Here is an 18,110-nt window from a genome sequence, read left to right on the forward strand (position 1 = left end):
AATCCAGATTCGTCCATCAGACTGCCAGATAGAGAAGCTGATTCATCACTTCACAGTATATGTTTCCACTGCTCCAGAGTCGAGTGGCGGCGCTTTACACCGCTCCATCCGACGCTTGGCATTGTGCATTTTGATCTTGGGCTTGTGTGCAGCTGCTCAGCCATGGAAACCCATTTCGTGAAGCTCCTAATGTGCAGTTCTTTTGCTGATGTTGCTTCCAGAGGCAAATTGGAACTCTTTAGTGGGTGATTCAGAGGTCAGGCACTGTGAGCTTCAGCACTCGGCGACCCCACTTTTGAGTTTGTGTGGTCTGCCACTTCGTGGCTGAGCTGTTGTTGCTCGTAGACACTTCCATTTCACAATAATAGCACTTACAGTTGTCAGGGGCAGATCTAGAGGACGGTATTTCACAGACTGACTTGTGGCAGAGGTGGCATCCCAAGACACTGCCAGTGTCTGTCTATCGAGAGCTTAATTTTATCCACCTCTTAGCAATGGGTGTGGCTGAAACACCTGAAATCAATACTTAGGAGCTGTGTCCCAGTTGTCCATATAGTGTAGTTGCCTGAAAGGTAAATCGAAATAGAATTGTTCTCTCTTTTTTAATAATATTTTTAGTATTTAAAGATCAACAAATGGTATATTTTTCCAAATATTTAGAGTTCTCTTTCTTATATGATGCGCTTTATCATTGCTTTCCATTGTCACACAATGTTGCCTCAAGGCAACATGCCCCAAAAGGACCCCTCGATAAGTATTTCTTGAAGTATAGTGATGTTATTCATCTTTGAGCGAGAGGAAAAAATCAAGCCCCACTCTTGATTTCTTTTATTTGCCTCCACCCACCTGATTGAAAAATCTACCCACATTCTGTTTGTTGCAAGACAAACATGTGGAAAATAAATGCAGTCATCTCAAATAACTGAGATCAGACTACTGTGCAGTAAACGTGACAGGTCTGTGTGATTTACAAAGGAGCGTCAGGCTTTCATTGACCCCTAATAGTTATTTTCCCATTGGGAATTTATGGTATATTTGTTTATGGATCTTTTTTGAAATGATTCATCTTCAGCTTCAGCAGGACTTTGATGATTTGTTCATTGTTTGTTCACTGGTGGAGTGATCTAAACGCTGGAGAATATCAAATATCCGGAGGTTAGACTTTAGAAACATGCAGAACGGGAGGTCTGTCATCACGCTCTGTCTGCTGGAATGCGGAACGTCATGCTTTTTTCCCCTGACCTTTCCCACTCACTCTCTCCTCTGAAGAGCCTCTTGTTTTTCATGCGTGTAATAGGTGAACCGTTGCTCTTGATAAGGGAACGTGGTGTCAGAGAGATCTGACAGTTTCTGTGCTTAAAAAGAATCCAGTTCACCAAAACTTCACAAGGCCTGTATAAATTTAAAGTGACAAAAAACTCATATACAGTTGCCCCCTCAACCCCCAACACAGTTGATCAGACAAGACAAGTTTGCTTCTTTAGTTTTCTGCTGGAGCTGTGAGGTTAATGTAGCTAACAGGTAGTAGAAACTTGTACCCTATGAATTAACATTGTGCTAACTGCATGCCTAAATCATCACACACTCGCCTTAAACTGTGTTAAGTCAATGTAGATGGGAAATTATAATGGATTTCTTTCTGTGACTTATTTATTAGCAAGCCTTGACATTAAGCTTTTGTCAAGACTGGTCCTGTGGACAAATAAATCCATATTTTCTTGTCTAGAGGCCAAAATCACTTGTCAGTAACAGCATTTGCAAATGAGTGCTGTGTTACATAAGTTCCTCGCATTTATTCAGTTTTCTGAGGTAAATCAGCGCTAAGTGACCAGCTGGAGCGCTAATGTTCTAAATGTTGTTAAATTAAAGACACTAATTAGCCAGCATTAACCGGGTTCTGCTCCTTAACTCTACATAAAATTAATATTAGCAAAAAGGCACACTTATGATTAAGCTGTGTGGTTTGATGGTAACTTTTGCAGCTAACAGTGCAACTTACTTCTCAGCTAAACCGAAGTGCGCAACACTAAACATCCTGTGTTCTTTCTCATAGCTCAACCAGTCAAATTTATCCCTCCAAGTGGGAATATATTTTAGTTTTTTCTTAAATTAGCGTTTAGCCTTCAGATTGGCTCGTTTTAGAGCTTAATCTGGCACTTAATAGTTTCAAAAACATCCTGACTGTTTAACTGATTAGCTTAGCTGAGAGGAAAGTAGCTACATTAGCTGCAAAAGTGACCATCAAACAAAAACTTTGCACAGTTTTCTGAGGGAAATCAGCTAGCGTGACCAGCTGGAGCGCTAATGTTCTATAAATGTTGTTCAATTAAACACAGCATTAACATAAAATGAATATTATTAAAAAAGCACTTGTATATCTTGTGAGCAAGCTGTGCGGTTTGAAGGTTACTGTTGCAGCTAGCTTAGCCATTTACTTCTCAGCTAAGTTTAAGTGTGCAACGCTAAACATCCTGTGTTCTTTCTCATAGCTCAAACGGTCAAATTCATCCCTCAAAGTGGGAATACAGTGCAAGTTCATTCTTAGATTCAGCGTCTAGCGCTCGCATTGACTCATTTCAGAGCTTAATTTGGCACTTGGTGGTTTCAGAAACATCCTGACTGTTTAGCTAATTAGCTTAGCTGCTGCTGCTGCTGAAGTGAAGCCCTCAGGTCTGATGTAGTTCAAAGGTACAAGCAAAGTTCAAGCTTTAAGCTGGCTGCTACTCTTTTTAGCTCTCTAATGTACTTTTGTTGATGTTTATACATAAGTTAGCACAATGCTAATTTGTGGGGTACAAGCTTCCATTACTTGTTAGCTACGTTAGCTTACTAAAGAAGCACCATGTCTTGGCTGATCTGGTAAATGTTATTTGTTAAGCTGTCGTTTTAACAGAGTGAAAAATCTGTAGAAACGTTTCAGAGTTAATCTATTTTCAGAAGCAGTAAACATCTGTCAGGCGAGTGTGTGTCCGGCAGTGTGCGTCCGGCGAGTGTATGTCCGGCAGGGTACAGACATTCTCTACGTTATAAGAGCAGTAAAGGCCGGCCTTGTGCTTTAGTAATTTAATATAATTGAATCTGTGATTTATCCTGTGCTGTTCGCTTCCTCTTAAAGCTGAAAGAGCTTCATTACTCTCTCTCTCTCTCTCTCTCTCTCGTTTGTTTTGTGTAAATTTCTCTTGCCTGTTTGTATTTTATACAAACTCTCTCTCTCTCTCTCTCTCTCTCTCTCTCTCTCTCTCGTTTGTTTTGTGTAAATTTCTCTTGCCTGTTTGTATTTTATACAAACTCTCTCTCTCTCTCTCTCTCTCTCTCTCTCTCTCTCTCTCTCTCGTTTGTTTTGTGTAAATTTCTCTTGCCTGTTTGTATTTTTCACAGCGAAGAAGAAAGTGCACCTCTGTCTCGACCTCACCTCAGACAGTGACCGCACCGCCTCTCCTTTCTGGGCAGCCAGGACTTTTTATACCTGCCCTGTTCTATGGACAGGCTGTGGTCACTGAGTCTCTATCTCTCTCTCTCTCTCTCTCTCTGTATCTGTCTCTCTATCTCTCTCTCTCTCCCTGTTTGTCTGAGTGTGGAACAGAAGCTCCGATTTATTTTCTCATTTTCTTATTTTGCCTGTGTTTCAGGCTTCCTGTCAGATCAGCTCAGATCAGCTCAGATCAGCTCGTCTCCTGCTGATGATGAGATATGAGCGCAGAGGAAGTTTGGCGTGTGATTTTAATCAGTGATATTGGTCGCATTGGAGGCAGTATGTTTAGTTCTCCATCATTATCCGGCTGTACGATGTGTATGAAATTCCATATTGTGATCATATTGCTGCATATTGTGATTAGGCTTGATAATTTGTGTAATAACTGACATAGTGTGTAATTACATAACGTGTTTCATGGCTATGCAATCTCTTTTGCTTCTGCATTTCTTTTTCCTGTTTGTTACAATATTAAGAAGTAGCAAACAAGATGTGCTATTTTTCTACAAACTGAGACCAGAGAGAAAACAATAACTTATCATCAAACTCATATTAATAATTAGAGCCATCCTACCCACCCAGTGAGAGCGATCTCCCAACAATAGGGCCAACACTTAGATGGTTGTGCCTCTTAATTGCCCCAATAACTGTTATTCTGCTTATACCTGGTCTTTTAATCTGCGTTGTAACCGTGAAGAATGTAACTTCGTGCATTCACACTTAGTGACCCAATGCGCCTCCAGATTAAAAACTGTTAGCTGTGTGGTGTTTGGTATGCAAATTAGCTTATATACAGCAACCAATTGCTGGTGGTGTTCCTTGATTTTCCCTTTATATGCATTTACCCTTGTGCAAAATGAAAATAGTATATATCTGGACAGAGATTATCCACATAAAAATGCAGGCGTTCTGTGCATTTACCCTTGTGTGTCTCCGACCTCCCAAAGTGGTTTGAGCAGTCAGATCTAAATCTGTTTCAAACGAGTCTTGGGTGCGTTTATACCTGCATTTGTCTGTGGATGATCTCTACCTAAATATAATCCTGATTAGGGCTACAACTAACAACTATTTTCAGAATCAATTAGTTGGTCTATTTTAACTTTGATTAATCAATGATTTGGGATCCAAATGATGTTTTATAAAATGGGCTTTTTTATCAATTTCACAGCAACATGTTTGTTGCTCCTGAAAACTGTTTCTGAAAGGTGCAGAAACAGTAAAGGAACAGCACAAACAAACCTTACATGACGGTCCGAGATGGTTGGGTGGTTGGTTCTCTGTATTAAAGGTGCCGTAAGCGATTCTGGAGAACGATTGTTAATGTTTGACTCAACAGCAAAACAAATACACTCCTCCCTTCAGTGCTCCTTCAGAAGCTCCGCTCCCCAAAGCTCATGGACGCGCAATGCCAAGGTTAACGACACTAGGCTAGCTTGTTTTTTTATGGTCTTTGTTACCCTTCATAAAAATTGTATGGACAAATACAATGATACCATGAACAGCCACACAGCAAGCAATGTAACCAACTAGCTTGGTTGTGGGTTAGCAAACTGAGAAGCTAACTAGCTGGGATTAGCTGTCACAGACGTTAGCAAATGGAACAAAACAATTCCAACCTATTTGTTCTGTGAAACAGCAAAAATGAGTTAATGTTACCCACACACAGCAACCTCCTCATCCCTTTTCATACCTTTGAAGTCTCGAGAAAGCTAAAGACAGCTTCTTATTTGTCAGCTCTTCTAGTTTGATTTTTCTGTTCCATCTTAAATGGTGCAGCAGGTACAGTCTGAATGCATCTGCTGCACCATTTACGGTTGAACAGGGAAAATTCAAACAAGAAGCTGACAAACAACAAGAAGCCCCAATCAGCTCTCAGAGGTCTCTACACCGATGTTAACACGGCTCTTCGCCCTCGCCTGATCTGAAAAATTCTTTGTCAATCTTTGTTCTTCAGATGTTCTCCTCTTTGTCTGTTTATCGCCCATCTCTTACTCTTGACAGTGAGTTCAACACGTAGCACGTGACAGATATACAGTCTCCCCTGCCTATCCCCTTCCACCGTCCCCCTGGCGTGGCCACGACTTGGTAAGGCATGATCTCATTTCCCACGCCTTACTAAGTTGTGGCCACAACTTGATTATCCCATCCCCATGCCTTACTAAGGCCACACATTATCTTTATTTATACAGGATGTCACCAGCAGGGTTCTGTAGAAATCTGATTACTGCCTGTTTCATGTAGACCTGGAGTTTTACCGTTACTTGATTACTCAAGTGCATGTAAATGCGCTACACGAATTACTGACAAAATCTGATTTTCTGCAGTTATCAGATTATAAAGTGCATGTTAGTACAGCATCTCACCATTATCTTAGTATCTCCCTGCGCTGAGTTTCTGTTGTGAATGCACTGTATATTCTTTCTCATACTCACACCTGACCGTCATGCTGTCCGCTGAGCTTGGTTGTACATATCGTACAGTAAACCATATTTTAGACGATGTTAGAGTGAAATGTTTTCCTTGTTTTTGATTTTTTAGGATGTGTTTGGTGCTACACACTTAAAAATAATGGTTCTTCAAATGTTCATTAGTAAAGAAAATGATTTTATAAGGAACCATAAACACTCAAAAAATCCTTTGCATGATTAAAGGGCTCTTTGCATTATAACAGCGTTCTTCAGATTAATGGAGAATGTGCTGCTGATGGTTCTGTATAGAACATTGTTGAAAAGGGTTCTACATAGCACCAAAAAGGGTTCTTTTATTATTACAAGCTTGACAAAGTAACAATAGCAGAACAACATAGAACTCTTTTTAAAAAGGGTGTATATATAACCATATACAATGCATTCTCCATCAATATGATCATTCATGATTCCTTATAGAACCATTTTCTTTACTAAAGAACCCTTGAAGAACCATCGTATTTAAATGTGTATACTGCAGTCTGCACTATCTGTATTTCCCTCCTTAAAAAATGTGATGTCAATGAGATGCGCCATCAAGCCAACTAATCGATAATGTGATTCATCGCCATCATTTTTTTATTATTGACATTATCGATAATGTCGATTTGTTGTTGCAGCCCTAATCCTGATACTAAAAAAGGGTCTGTGACTTTTGTCATGACCAAACTGTTTTGACCAAATCTAGAGTGTGTGAAGTTGGTTAGTGGTTGTTTAGAGTTGAGGGTTCCGCATCTCAGTCCCACACTATGCACATTTCTGTGCTTCTTCTCATTCAAGCACACCTGATTCATCTTATTAAGCTCCTCATGTGCTGGGTCAGTGTCCAAACTGGGGGAAAACATGAGTAGGGTGCAGACCTTGGGAACCCCTGGGTTAGAAGATTATTGCTGTATTACAGCCTTCTGTGATATCAGATATAAGACTTAACAAACAATATACTGCACAGCCACAGAGCACTGAGCTCTGAAATTTTCTGAGGTTCTCAGTGTGAGTAGGAGAAATGTTGAGGCCTTTTGGGGTCGATTGTTCTACAAACATGAATGTATTCCAGCGCTGTGACACCCTTTGATGAATGAATGGGCTTGACAAATTGTGAATAGCCACAGCTGGTTTGCCATAAATATATTATTCATTATACATACAGTGGCCACAAAAAATATTTGGACCCTTTAACCATTCAAGCATTGGAAATCTTTAACTTCTTAAGCTCTACAAGCTGGTTTCTCCAACCCAGATTAAGCCTAATCCTAGACTACTCACTAATGATGTTACAGTTTAACCCTTATAAATGGCCAGGGCCCACAGGCAGGCTCAAAGTTTTATTACACACTTCTATAAACTAAGAATAGCTCAACTAGTTTGCATTGAAGTCCATGTAGTTACTGAACAATAAGCCTTAGCATGTAATAAGCCTGGGATTTTAAGGGGTTAAACCAAGACTAATCACCACTGATGTTACAATTTTATTCCAGGTTAGGCTAATCTTTGGCTAGGAAACTGACTCTAATGTTAAGTTTCCCAGACAAGGACTAAACCTAGACTACAGTTAGCTTTCAGTGGAGAATATTTGTTCAAAACACTGTGTAGTCCAGGACTAGGCTTAATACCTCTCCAGGAAACCAAACCTAAGGGTCTATATTTATGTTTACAGTGTTTGACAGACACTCTTTTCCAGAGCAACTTACAGTTTGATCATTTTTACAAAGGTAGTTGTTAGAAGTCTTGCCCAAAGATTCTTACTTGTGTTGCATACGGTGTTTGCCTGGGCGGGGCATCAAACCCCAGTCTGCAGCATGGAGGTCAGAGGTGTTACCCACCACACCACTGGTGACCAAAATCTACTTTACTTTTTTAGAGTTTAGTTCCAACCTACATCTGACATGCTGCCCCTCCCCATACCTACACTAATGCATCTGATTCAGCCAATCGGAGACCTCTGGGGAAGTTAATTAGTGGAGCAGGTGTGGCAGATTGTGGTTGGAAATAGGCTTTACAGGAAGGTAGATCTCCAGGACCAGGGCTGGTTGCACCTGCACTACACCATACCAGCCACTCTATATGTATATACACTTCCTCATGCTGATAACTACTTATATATTCAAGTTTTTGTGCAATTTATCAGTTTTAAAAAACACTTTTAGCACTAATGATAGTCTCTTTATGTGGAGAAAGCCTTGAAAAGAACTCCAACAAAACTGCACCAAGGCTACTGTGAAGCGCGGAGGTGGAAACGTCTGGGGCTGTTTTTTTCCTTACAGTGATGTCATTGAGCTTGTGTTTATTGATGGGATCATTAAGTGGACAAAAGCTGAAGTCTTCATAGAAACGCATGTCATATTAACCACCTTTTGATTAATACTTTTACTTAAAGTTACGCTAGTCTTGGAAAAGCCTGTTTAAATTAAATGCTTGACATTTTATTTTTCAGGTATGGCATATGTTGTAGAGCTTGGCGATTTGACAAACAAATAAGTTATGACATTTATTTTTTCTGACATCTGGTAAGCTGAAACAGATAAGGCAGAAAAAATACATTGAAAACTATAATTCCAATTATTTATATCTATCATTGCACACTGTACTGGGTTAAATCCAGTTAAACAGGGCTAATTATGCTCTCTTTGTGATCAAACATGCAGTTGAAAAGTGTTTTTAAGCACTGACAGTGTCCTCAATATGCTCAGAAAAGCGTATTCTGACCTATCGTGATGTAATTGATCCTGATAACCATAAATATTGTCATATTCCTACCTATATGTCCTACCTGCCTATGTCATACCTAGTATGTTGTTTCTAATGTTGTTTTTCTCTCCTTTGCTGTAGGTAAAGTTATGACGGCCTGTAGGATCCACTAACACTCTTCTCTCCATATTCCCCATCCAGCAAGCAACACAACAACTGTAAGACAACTTTATCTGGTTTATCTGTCTCTGTTGTTATGATGTTTAAGATTCATGAAGTGTGTATATTTGGACATGGACAAAGTTATGCTTTAAATAATGCTTGTAATTCCTACACCGTTCACCCAGTTTGGATGGAAATACCCTAAGATTCAAACTGTTTCCTCGTGGCTGCAAGGCACTGGGTTGTTTTGCCCAGGCCGGGCAACCTATTTTCTGTGTGGAGTTTGCATGTTCTCCCCGTGTCTGTGTGGGTTTCCTCTGGGTGCTCTGGTTTCCTCCCACAGTCCAGAGACATGCAGTCAGGCCGATTGGAGATGCTAAGTTGACTCTAGGTGTGAACGTATATGTCTGCGCTGTCCTGAGATGGACTGGCGGCCTGTCCAAGGTGTTTCCTGCCTTCCGCCCAATGACTGCTGGGATAGACTCCAGCACCTCCGCAACCCAGGAGGATAAGTGGCTTAGATAATGTGTGTGTGCTGTGGTAGACAACTAAAATAACTTTGTTGATGTCCAAATATTTATGTACTTGACTGTCTGTTCATATAGCATTGCTATCATCCCCTTTATAGGAGAATGTAAAACGTTCTTAACTGTAATTCATAAAACCGATAGTTTCGGATCTGATTGGCTGAGCTGCGTTCTAAGCCGTTGTAAAATCCACAATATACCACACCTATGATGTCTCACAGCGACTGAACTCTGTATTACTGCACCACGGCACGAAAAAACCTTTGTGCCGTTAATGGAATAAACTTTGACTCTTATGCTGCTCACATGGACCACTGAGTGTACTGATGAAGTAAGAACCTGTTTTTTTGTTTAAACTGAGTGGCTGGCAACTTATGTTCTTAACTAGAACTAGGCTGGTCAGCTAGCTAACAGGCTAAAAGAGCCAACAGCCTAAACACCTCCATCATTAATATCACAGGCTTGAATTAAAGTACTTACAGTATGATTAACTGTAAAACGGCAGTATAAAAGACTGAAAATGTCACTTTAAATTACTGACTTGCTTCAAATTTCTGTGTTTCAGTCAGAAGTAGCATCAAACACAGGCTGTATCCCAAATGGCTCTGTACTCCCTAACTGGTGTGCTAGCTATGAAAGTTTAGAAACTCTAGCCTCTACAGCCAAATAGTGCATCGTGTACCGAGTGTGGATGAGTCTGAGTCTCAAATGACTGTTTCTTAGCTGTATTTGCTCTGTTGGGCTGCAGGATCCAGTATTTAAATTCCTATGTAGTGCACTACGTAGGGAGCAGTGAGCCATTTGAGATTCAGCCCCAGTGTGAGAAGAGGGGCACAGCTGGATTGGTGCTAAATAAGACTCGCTGTGGTAATTCAGTGACCAAAAAGTACTTATAAAGAGAAAGTTTTTACATGAATCAGTGCTGTGTTATCATATGTTCACTGTAATACAACAAAAACTTAAAAACATTCGTGAAATGACTGCAACATACAGTGATGGGCAACCGAACATTCTCCTTATTCAGAGGTCCGTGGTTGCTTGGCAACGATTCTGGACTTTAAAGGAACTACATTTCTTGGCGAAATACTTTTGTCGATTATTGTTAATAATAACTTATTATCTGAAAAATTGTGTATTTTATTATATTTTATGTTGGCCTCTCGTGGCTTACTGCTTTAGTAAATCTTGCAGGGGCATTTCTGTTTGTCCATTCATCTCAATATGCTCACTTAATGTAAATGGCAGCTGGAGTTTTAAAATTTTATAATAAAACATAAAAAAGTAGACATTTTGTAAAAATTGTGTTATTATGTTTCCTGACGACAACAACAATATATTTTTTTTGCCTTTTCCTAGTTCTTAATTTAATTCCCCTAGTAGAATTTATATCTGTGGAACAGCAGCTGACCATCATGTCATCATGGCACAAAATGAATTATGCAGTTAGGCTGAGTTTCTATCTGCTCTGCACGAGAGACTAAACCTCTCTGTGTCCCACTCAAAGACACTGATTCTGAGAAATATACAGCGTTTAGATAGTGAAATCTTTAATGTTGAGCAGTTTCTTGCTTCTGTTTTGTTGAATTTTATGCCTGTATTTCACATCACAGAAGCGCAGAGACAAACCGCTCTGATAAATATAGTGGCTCAAGACTAGAGGAAGGTACTTTCTCTCTGTTTACTGTCTAATATCTGTGTTGTTTTTGGTTTCATAAGATAAAAGTGTGTTTCACATCTTCATCAGTTGGCTGGTACCTGCTATCTTGGTCAGGTTTCATAGCTGAGGCCCCCAAACACTTGATCAGTCATATGAGCTTGTTGTATTCATGTATCCATTATATATGCAAATGAATTTGGATCATAATTTATTTGTACTAAAGTAATCATCTAATACAAACCAGCACAGCTTCAAATTAGGAAACTTTTATTATAGGAAAACCTTCAGGTTTCAATGACACAGATTGCACAAATGCATACCTGTATACACTGGATATTTCAGTGTATGATAGGACTCCATGTTTTTTATACTGTATGTGTACACTATGTGTATGATACATATACATGTACACTGATATGATACATATACATGTACACTGATCAAACCACCTCCTTGTATCTGCAATCATTGTCCATTTTATCAGCTCCACTGACCATATAGGAGCACCTTGTAGTTCTACAGTTACAGACTATAGTCCATCTGTTTCTCTGCATACTTGGTTACCCTGTTCTTCAGTGGTCAGAACCCCCATGGACCCTCACAGAGCAGGTATTATTTGGGTGGTGGATCATTCTCAGCACTGCAGTAACACTGACGTGGTGGTGGTGTGTTAGTGTGTGCTGTGCTGGTCTGCGTGGATCAGACACAGCAGTGCTGCTGGAGTTTTTAAACACTGTGTCCACTCACTGTCCACTCTATTAGACACTGGTCATCCTCTAGTCCTTTATCAATAGTCACAGGACGCTGCCGACAGGACACTGTTGGCTGGATGTTTTTGGTTCTCAGTCCAGCAGCGACACTGAGGTGTTTAAAGACTCCAGCAGCACTGCTGTGTTTGATCCACTCGTACCAGTGCAACACACCACCTAACACACTAACACACCACCACCACGTCAGTGTTACTGCAGTACTGAGAATGATCCACCACCCAAATTACGACGCTCTGCGGTAGCGTCGTAAGTTTCGAGCCCCAGTCATGTTTCGAGTCTGTTTAAGGGGAATTCCACTGATTTTGCAAATTTCCTGTATTATTCAACCGTTGAGATATAAAGTCATTCAGAGTGGTTTGGTGTGAAATTGGTGTTCACTATAGAGGAACTCACAGACTCTGATTTCTTTACAGTGGTGGTGAGAGGAACCGGGGATCACCTTGACGACAACACAAATATAGACATTTTATTTGCTATCCAAAACCACCAGTGAACCTACACGAGTCTTCTGAGGTTTTACATACAATGATGACGATGGTAACATATTGGTAAATCTGAAAATAATAAGTTTTCTTTGGGGACTATTTTGCCTTAAAATGCCATGCATGTATCCCTCCACCATTAATTTTAATAAAAACACATTTTAGGCCAAAATCTTTTTTAAAACCATCATAAAACTTTCTCAGACATCAGGCAATATATTCATAACCATTTCATGTAGAAACTTTCTGTGAGGGAGCTTTTAGAGGTGGACGTCTGGTTCCTATCACCACCACTGTGAACAATTTTGACTGTAAGTTTCTCTAGAACGAAGCGTTTCACACCAAACCACTCTCAATGACTTTGTTTACGTCTTTTCCATTTAATAATGCAGAAATTTTGAAAAATCAGTGGAATTCCCCTTCAAGGGCAAGTCAATATGTGACTCGAGTGCGATTCAATTCCTAGTTGCAGACTTGAGCCCCCGTCTCTTAACCTGTGTAGTGTAATGCTGCTGTAAGAAGCTGTCTATCTTGAGTGTGTGTGAGAAAACAGCTCCAGTCTTGAGGATATTTTACATATTCAGATGTGTGTCAATATCTCAGACACAAACTACAACTTAAAAGTTCTTGTTTCTTGTTGCTCAGTTCCACTTTCAGGAAGAATCAAAATAGCCTTCAGATTAAAGTGGTAAACAGGCGAAACAGCCATTTACACTTTTGACCTAAAACGTGGCTTTTGCTCATAAAGGAAGAGTGCAAGCATATACTTGCAAGTGCATGTGTGTGTGTGTGTGTGTGTGTGTGTGTGTGTGTGTGTGTGTGTGTGAGGTGTTCAATGTTTTACAGGATGCACAGCTCTTATGGTGCTTCCTGTAAGAGCTGAAACTCTAGAAAACCCTTCAGTAACTGCATTTAAGCAAATCAGAATGAACTGTGAGCCCAAAACAGCCCGAATGAAAGTCTTTTTACTGCAATGAAATAATTTCTCAAGCAGACGTCAAAGTAACCACCAAAAACCAACCAAATCTTCTGGAGTGCCGAGTTCCCCCGAAGATCAGCAGTGGACCCTCTTAGTAAGTGAACACATCGTCTACAGAGAACACACTTAAATGTGGCATTTTTCTGCTAATTATTTGCTGAATTGAACACACACACACACATATATATATATATATTATATATATATATATATATATATATATATATATATATACATAACTTTTGCACAGGCTAGAATTAGATGTTTTTCATCTAATTTGTTCAATTCTGCAAATAAACAGTAGGGGTGTGCTGCCTGTAGAGCAGGTGTTCACTAATTTTCACTTAGACAATAAACAATAACATGTCCTTTGACCAGGGGCGCCCAAACTTTTGCATACAATTGTATCAATACACAGTCATACACAGAAATAAAGGTATGAAACTGGGGCAGTGCCCCTCTTGTCACTGGGGTGGGACCCTCAAGGCTCCATCTCAGTACCTTCAGTCAGGGAACATAACTGAACCATAATCCACTGAAATGATATGTTCTAAGCTGTACTGACTCCACACACCCCGTCTCGCCTCCAGGCTTTTATTTTACTGTTCTGTTTTAAAACATTCAGTTATGAAAAGGTACAAATACAAACTTTTCACCTGGAAAAACTTATTTAAGGCTCACAATCAGACCTTAAAACCACTGTTGGACCTTTGAGAGAAGAATTACATTGTTTGTACCTTGATGAACAAAAAATGTACCTGAACAGAACCTTTATTTCTAACAGTGTCAGATCAAATGTCATTCCCTGATTATAAGCATGAGGTTAGAAAATGAGTATGTAAAAATGAAGCATAACAGTTTTTTAGTTGAGGGTCATATGGGTCCCGGAAAACGTGGGAAGTCATGGAAACTAAACACACCAAAATCTAGCAATGAATTATCCTTGAAAAATAATAAATCATCCTTGAAGGTCATGAAAAATACTGTCATGAGCTTCTTTTATTTATTTTTTATTATTTGTTCATGAAGTAAAACCAAAACTTTGATAGTAACCTAATTTCGTGTTTCACAGTGCCAGTGAACATGCATTCGCCGTGTCACTTTGCATGAGCATTGCATCGCTAGCTTTAGCCTGGACAGTCTTTCAGCTGAATATCAGCCGCAGTCACACTCAAGCGTGGCTGCGCTATGAACAGCAAGAGCTCCTGTTCACTCAGGGCTGCTGCTAGTGTTTCAACACTGCCATCAATCTCTTCATACATGGCATATATAAAGGTTAATATGTGAAGGTAAATGTCAAGCAGTTACTATCTTGTTGTAAGCCTTTGTTGCTTCATGCTGACATTAAGTACATACTTATCTACATCTTTCATTGCAGGTCATAATTTAAAATCACTGTTTAGGTTCACAGCATTTTGCTCCATACTGGAGGACTTCATCTCTTAAAATCTTGTTTTTTGGTAACCCCTTAAATAGCCAGGTCCCACCAGCAGGCCTAAGGTTTATCACAGACTACTATAACCTAAGAATAGCTCAGCCAGCTTACATTGAAGTCCCTGTAGTTACTGAATTATAAGCCTTTGTATGTAATAATCCTGAGATTTTAAAGGGGATAAATCATGAAAAGCTCTGGAACTTGTTTGATGCATAAACCACAAATGTCACAAGTTGACAAGCCTAAATACAATAGAAATAGAATAAGAATGTACGATATGAGCTCTCTAAGTAAATCTGAATGAACCGCATGTTTGGTACAGCCAGAACGAAGCCTTCAAGAAGTGAAAACGTGTCTCTGGGTTCAGCGACGTTACTTGTTGTAGCGTATCGCTGTTGTCGGAAGAAAACCTTGTATCTCCAAAATGATAACTTTACAGGAGAAGGAAAAAACCTACCTTAATTTTAATGTAAGTCAATGGAACCAGATTTTTTTCCAAGCAATTTTGGACCCTTTCCTGTTGCCCATTTATCATGAAATTTACACACAATGTAAAGAGCAATAAGTGTTTTCATATTATGTCAAAAACTGAAAAACGACAAAAATGGAGATATGAGGTTTTCTTCTGACAGCAGCGATATGTTAAATAGAATGCTGTTTGTGTTTGGCCGACTTTCATTGCAAAACACTTCAAAGCTGAAAGAAATACCTAATACCAGCCTTAGCTGGGGAATAAGGCTCATTTTATGCCCTTGTTGTGACGTCATCACCTTTTAGGTCAAAAGAGTTTCAGTGTGTGCTTTTAAAAATAGTTTGGAAAATAAAACTCTCAAATCATCATTTAGAACCTGCTTTTCATACCAAAGAAGGCATAAAGGTTAACATGTGACATTAAATGTTAAGCAGTTACCATCTTCTTGCAACCCTTTGTAGCTTTATGCTGACAGCACATACTTCTTTGTCAGTCATTGTAGGCCATAGGTTAAAACCACGGTTTAGGTTGAAATGATTTTGCTGTGGATATTCCATACTGGAGGACTTCATCTCTTAAAATCTTGTTTTTCTGGTAACCCCTTACATAGCCAGTGCCCACCGGCAGGCCTAAAGTTTTATTACACACTACTGTAACCAAGAATAGCTCAACCAGTTTGCACTGAAGACCCTGCAGTTACTGAATTATAAGCCTTAGTATGTAATAAGCCTGAGATTTTAATGGGATAAATCATGAAAAGTTGTTTGATGCATAAACCTACACAAATGTCCATACTGGAGTACTTAATCTTTGGTCCAGGATTTTTTTTTTTTTCTGTTTTTTTCCCTTTAAAATAACCCCTTACATGGCCAGGGCCCATCGGTGGGCCTGAAGTTTTATTACACACTTCTATAACCTAAGAATAGCTCAACCAGTTTGCATTGAAGTCCCTGTAGTTACTGAATAATAAGCCTTAGTATGTAATAAGCCTGAGATTTTTATGGATAGTTCTGGAACTTGAAATGAAAATGTAATATATGAGCTTTCCAAGTAAATTTGAATGAACTGCATGTTTAGCAGAGCCAGAATGAAGCCTTCAAGAAGAGAAAACGTGTCTCTGCGTTCAGCGACGTGCCCCATTTTTTTCCTCCCTGTGTTTGGTTAATGCTCACGCCTGAATGGCTGACTAACCGCACGCGCTGCACCCGAGCTCACAGGCCCGGCAGACACGAGAGCAGGTGTTCGGCCTCTATCAGACACCAGAAAGCTGAGGTTAACACGTTTCTTTTTCTTTTTTTTTTTTCTGGGTGCTGCCTTTAGGGTCTTCCGTGTTTGTCATATCCTTTCTTTTGAAATCCTCCCTCTCTTTCTCCAGAGTCCGCAGTTTCGTTGCCATGGAGGCCCGAGGACTGTACGACTTCAACGGCACGGCGGAGGACGAGCTCAGCTTTCGGAAAGGAGACACTCTGAAGGTAGCTAACGCAGAAAACAAGCAGTGACGGTGATGGGTGTTCATGTTTACAGCTGTGCGGTATTGCCTGTTGGTCAAAATGAGCATTTCAAAGTGTTTGTAACACAAAGGAGCATGTTTACGCGTTGTAGCATGTATTAAATAAAGTTTGTGTTTGGTCAGTTTTCATTGTGAAACTCTTCAAAGCTGAAAGGAACACCTGGTACAAGCCTTAGATGTGGAATACAGCTCATTTTATCCCCTTGTTCTGACGTCATCACTCAAACCTTTCAGATGTTTAAACCACTTTTGGGCCAAAAGAGTTTCAGTGTGTGCTTTTAAAAGTAGTTTGGAAAATAAAACTCTCAAATTGTCATTTAGAACCTGCTTTTCTTACTGAAGAAGGCGCTTTGATGAACATGAAGCTGAGTGTTGTGTGTATATATATATATATATATATATATATATATATATATATATATATACACATACATATCACTGCTGTCAGAACAAAACTTTGTATCTCCATCTTTTTCAGTGTTTGACGTAATTTGAAAATACCTGTTGCCCTTTACATTGCGTGTAAGTTGCGTGATGAATAGACCAAAGAAATGGTTTTCCTTCTCCTGTAAAGGTACAGGAGATACAGGGGTTTGGTCGGACAGCAGCGATATATTTCAGGATTAACACACAGCTGATTTATGCTAACTAAACATAGGTGGTTTTAATTAGCTCATTGAAAGGTAATAGTGAAAAATGTTACTTGAAAAACTTCTCTAAATAGTTTAGAGGTTGAGATGGAAACAAACTCAGACAGTGGTGGTGATAGGAACCGGGGGGTGACAACATCTACAGCACAAATATAGCCATTTTATTTACGATCCAAAACCACCAGTGAACCAACACGTGTCTTCTGAGTTTTATATGGAATATTGTTTATGGTAAAATAGTAATAAATATGAACATAATATTTTTTTGGGAACTATTTTGCCTCATGTTGCCCCACATGTACCCCTCCACCATTAAAGAATACATTTTAAGCCGAAAACTTGTATCTCTAAAAAAAGTACCTTTACAGGAGAAGAAAAAACTCTTAACTTTCAGTGCAAGTTACCTTCGAATTTGAAGGTTTTGTGACACTTAGACCAACAGAAATGGCCAAAAACGACTTAAAATTAAATATTGTTACATTAACTTACATTGAAAGTTCAGAGTGTTTTTTCTTCTCCTGTAAAGGTACTTTTCTGTTAACCCTTTGTTGGAATATGACGGCTAAAAGCAGAGCAATAATATCAGGATTTTGGGTGATTTTCCGAGCCAAATTACTCACTGATGTCGATGTCACAGCTCAGTAATGTCATGCAAGTTAGGGGTGGGTCTGCTGAGTGCTCTGATATGTGGATCAGGTCTGTAGCTTAAACCGATGTGAAGTTATGAAGCCTAGAAGTCAACCACGCATTTTGTCTGAAATGCAGGCTTCGGGTTCTAAGGGTTAAAAAAAAAAAAACTTTGAGAAGGAAATATTGTTCAATGCCTCAGACATCAGGCAGTGAA

The 18,110-nt window shown here is 39.5% G+C and overlaps 1 protein-coding gene across 2 annotated transcripts in view; it reads left to right on the plus strand.

Annotated features, from left to right (window-relative positions):
- Window positions 1-18,110, plus strand: part of grap2a (GRB2 related adaptor protein 2a) — a 48,364-nt gene that overhangs the window by 19,045 nt on the left and 11,209 nt on the right. For both annotated transcript variants that reach the window (XM_036590334.1, XM_036590332.1), the window contains exons 2-3: window positions 8,764-8,840; window positions 16,482-16,578. In XM_036590334.1, the coding sequence (XP_036446227.1) occupies window positions 16,501-16,578 (78 nt within the window). In that variant the 5' untranslated portion in view covers window positions 8,764-8,840; window positions 16,482-16,500. The remainder of the gene's footprint in view (window positions 1-8,763; window positions 8,841-16,481; window positions 16,579-18,110) is intronic.

Source organism: Colossoma macropomum, unplaced genomic scaffold, assembly GCF_904425465.1.
Source record: "Colossoma macropomum unplaced genomic scaffold, Colossoma_macropomum, whole genome shotgun sequence".
In the NCBI taxonomy this organism is placed as follows: domain Eukaryota; kingdom Metazoa; phylum Chordata; class Actinopteri; order Characiformes; family Serrasalmidae; genus Colossoma; species Colossoma macropomum.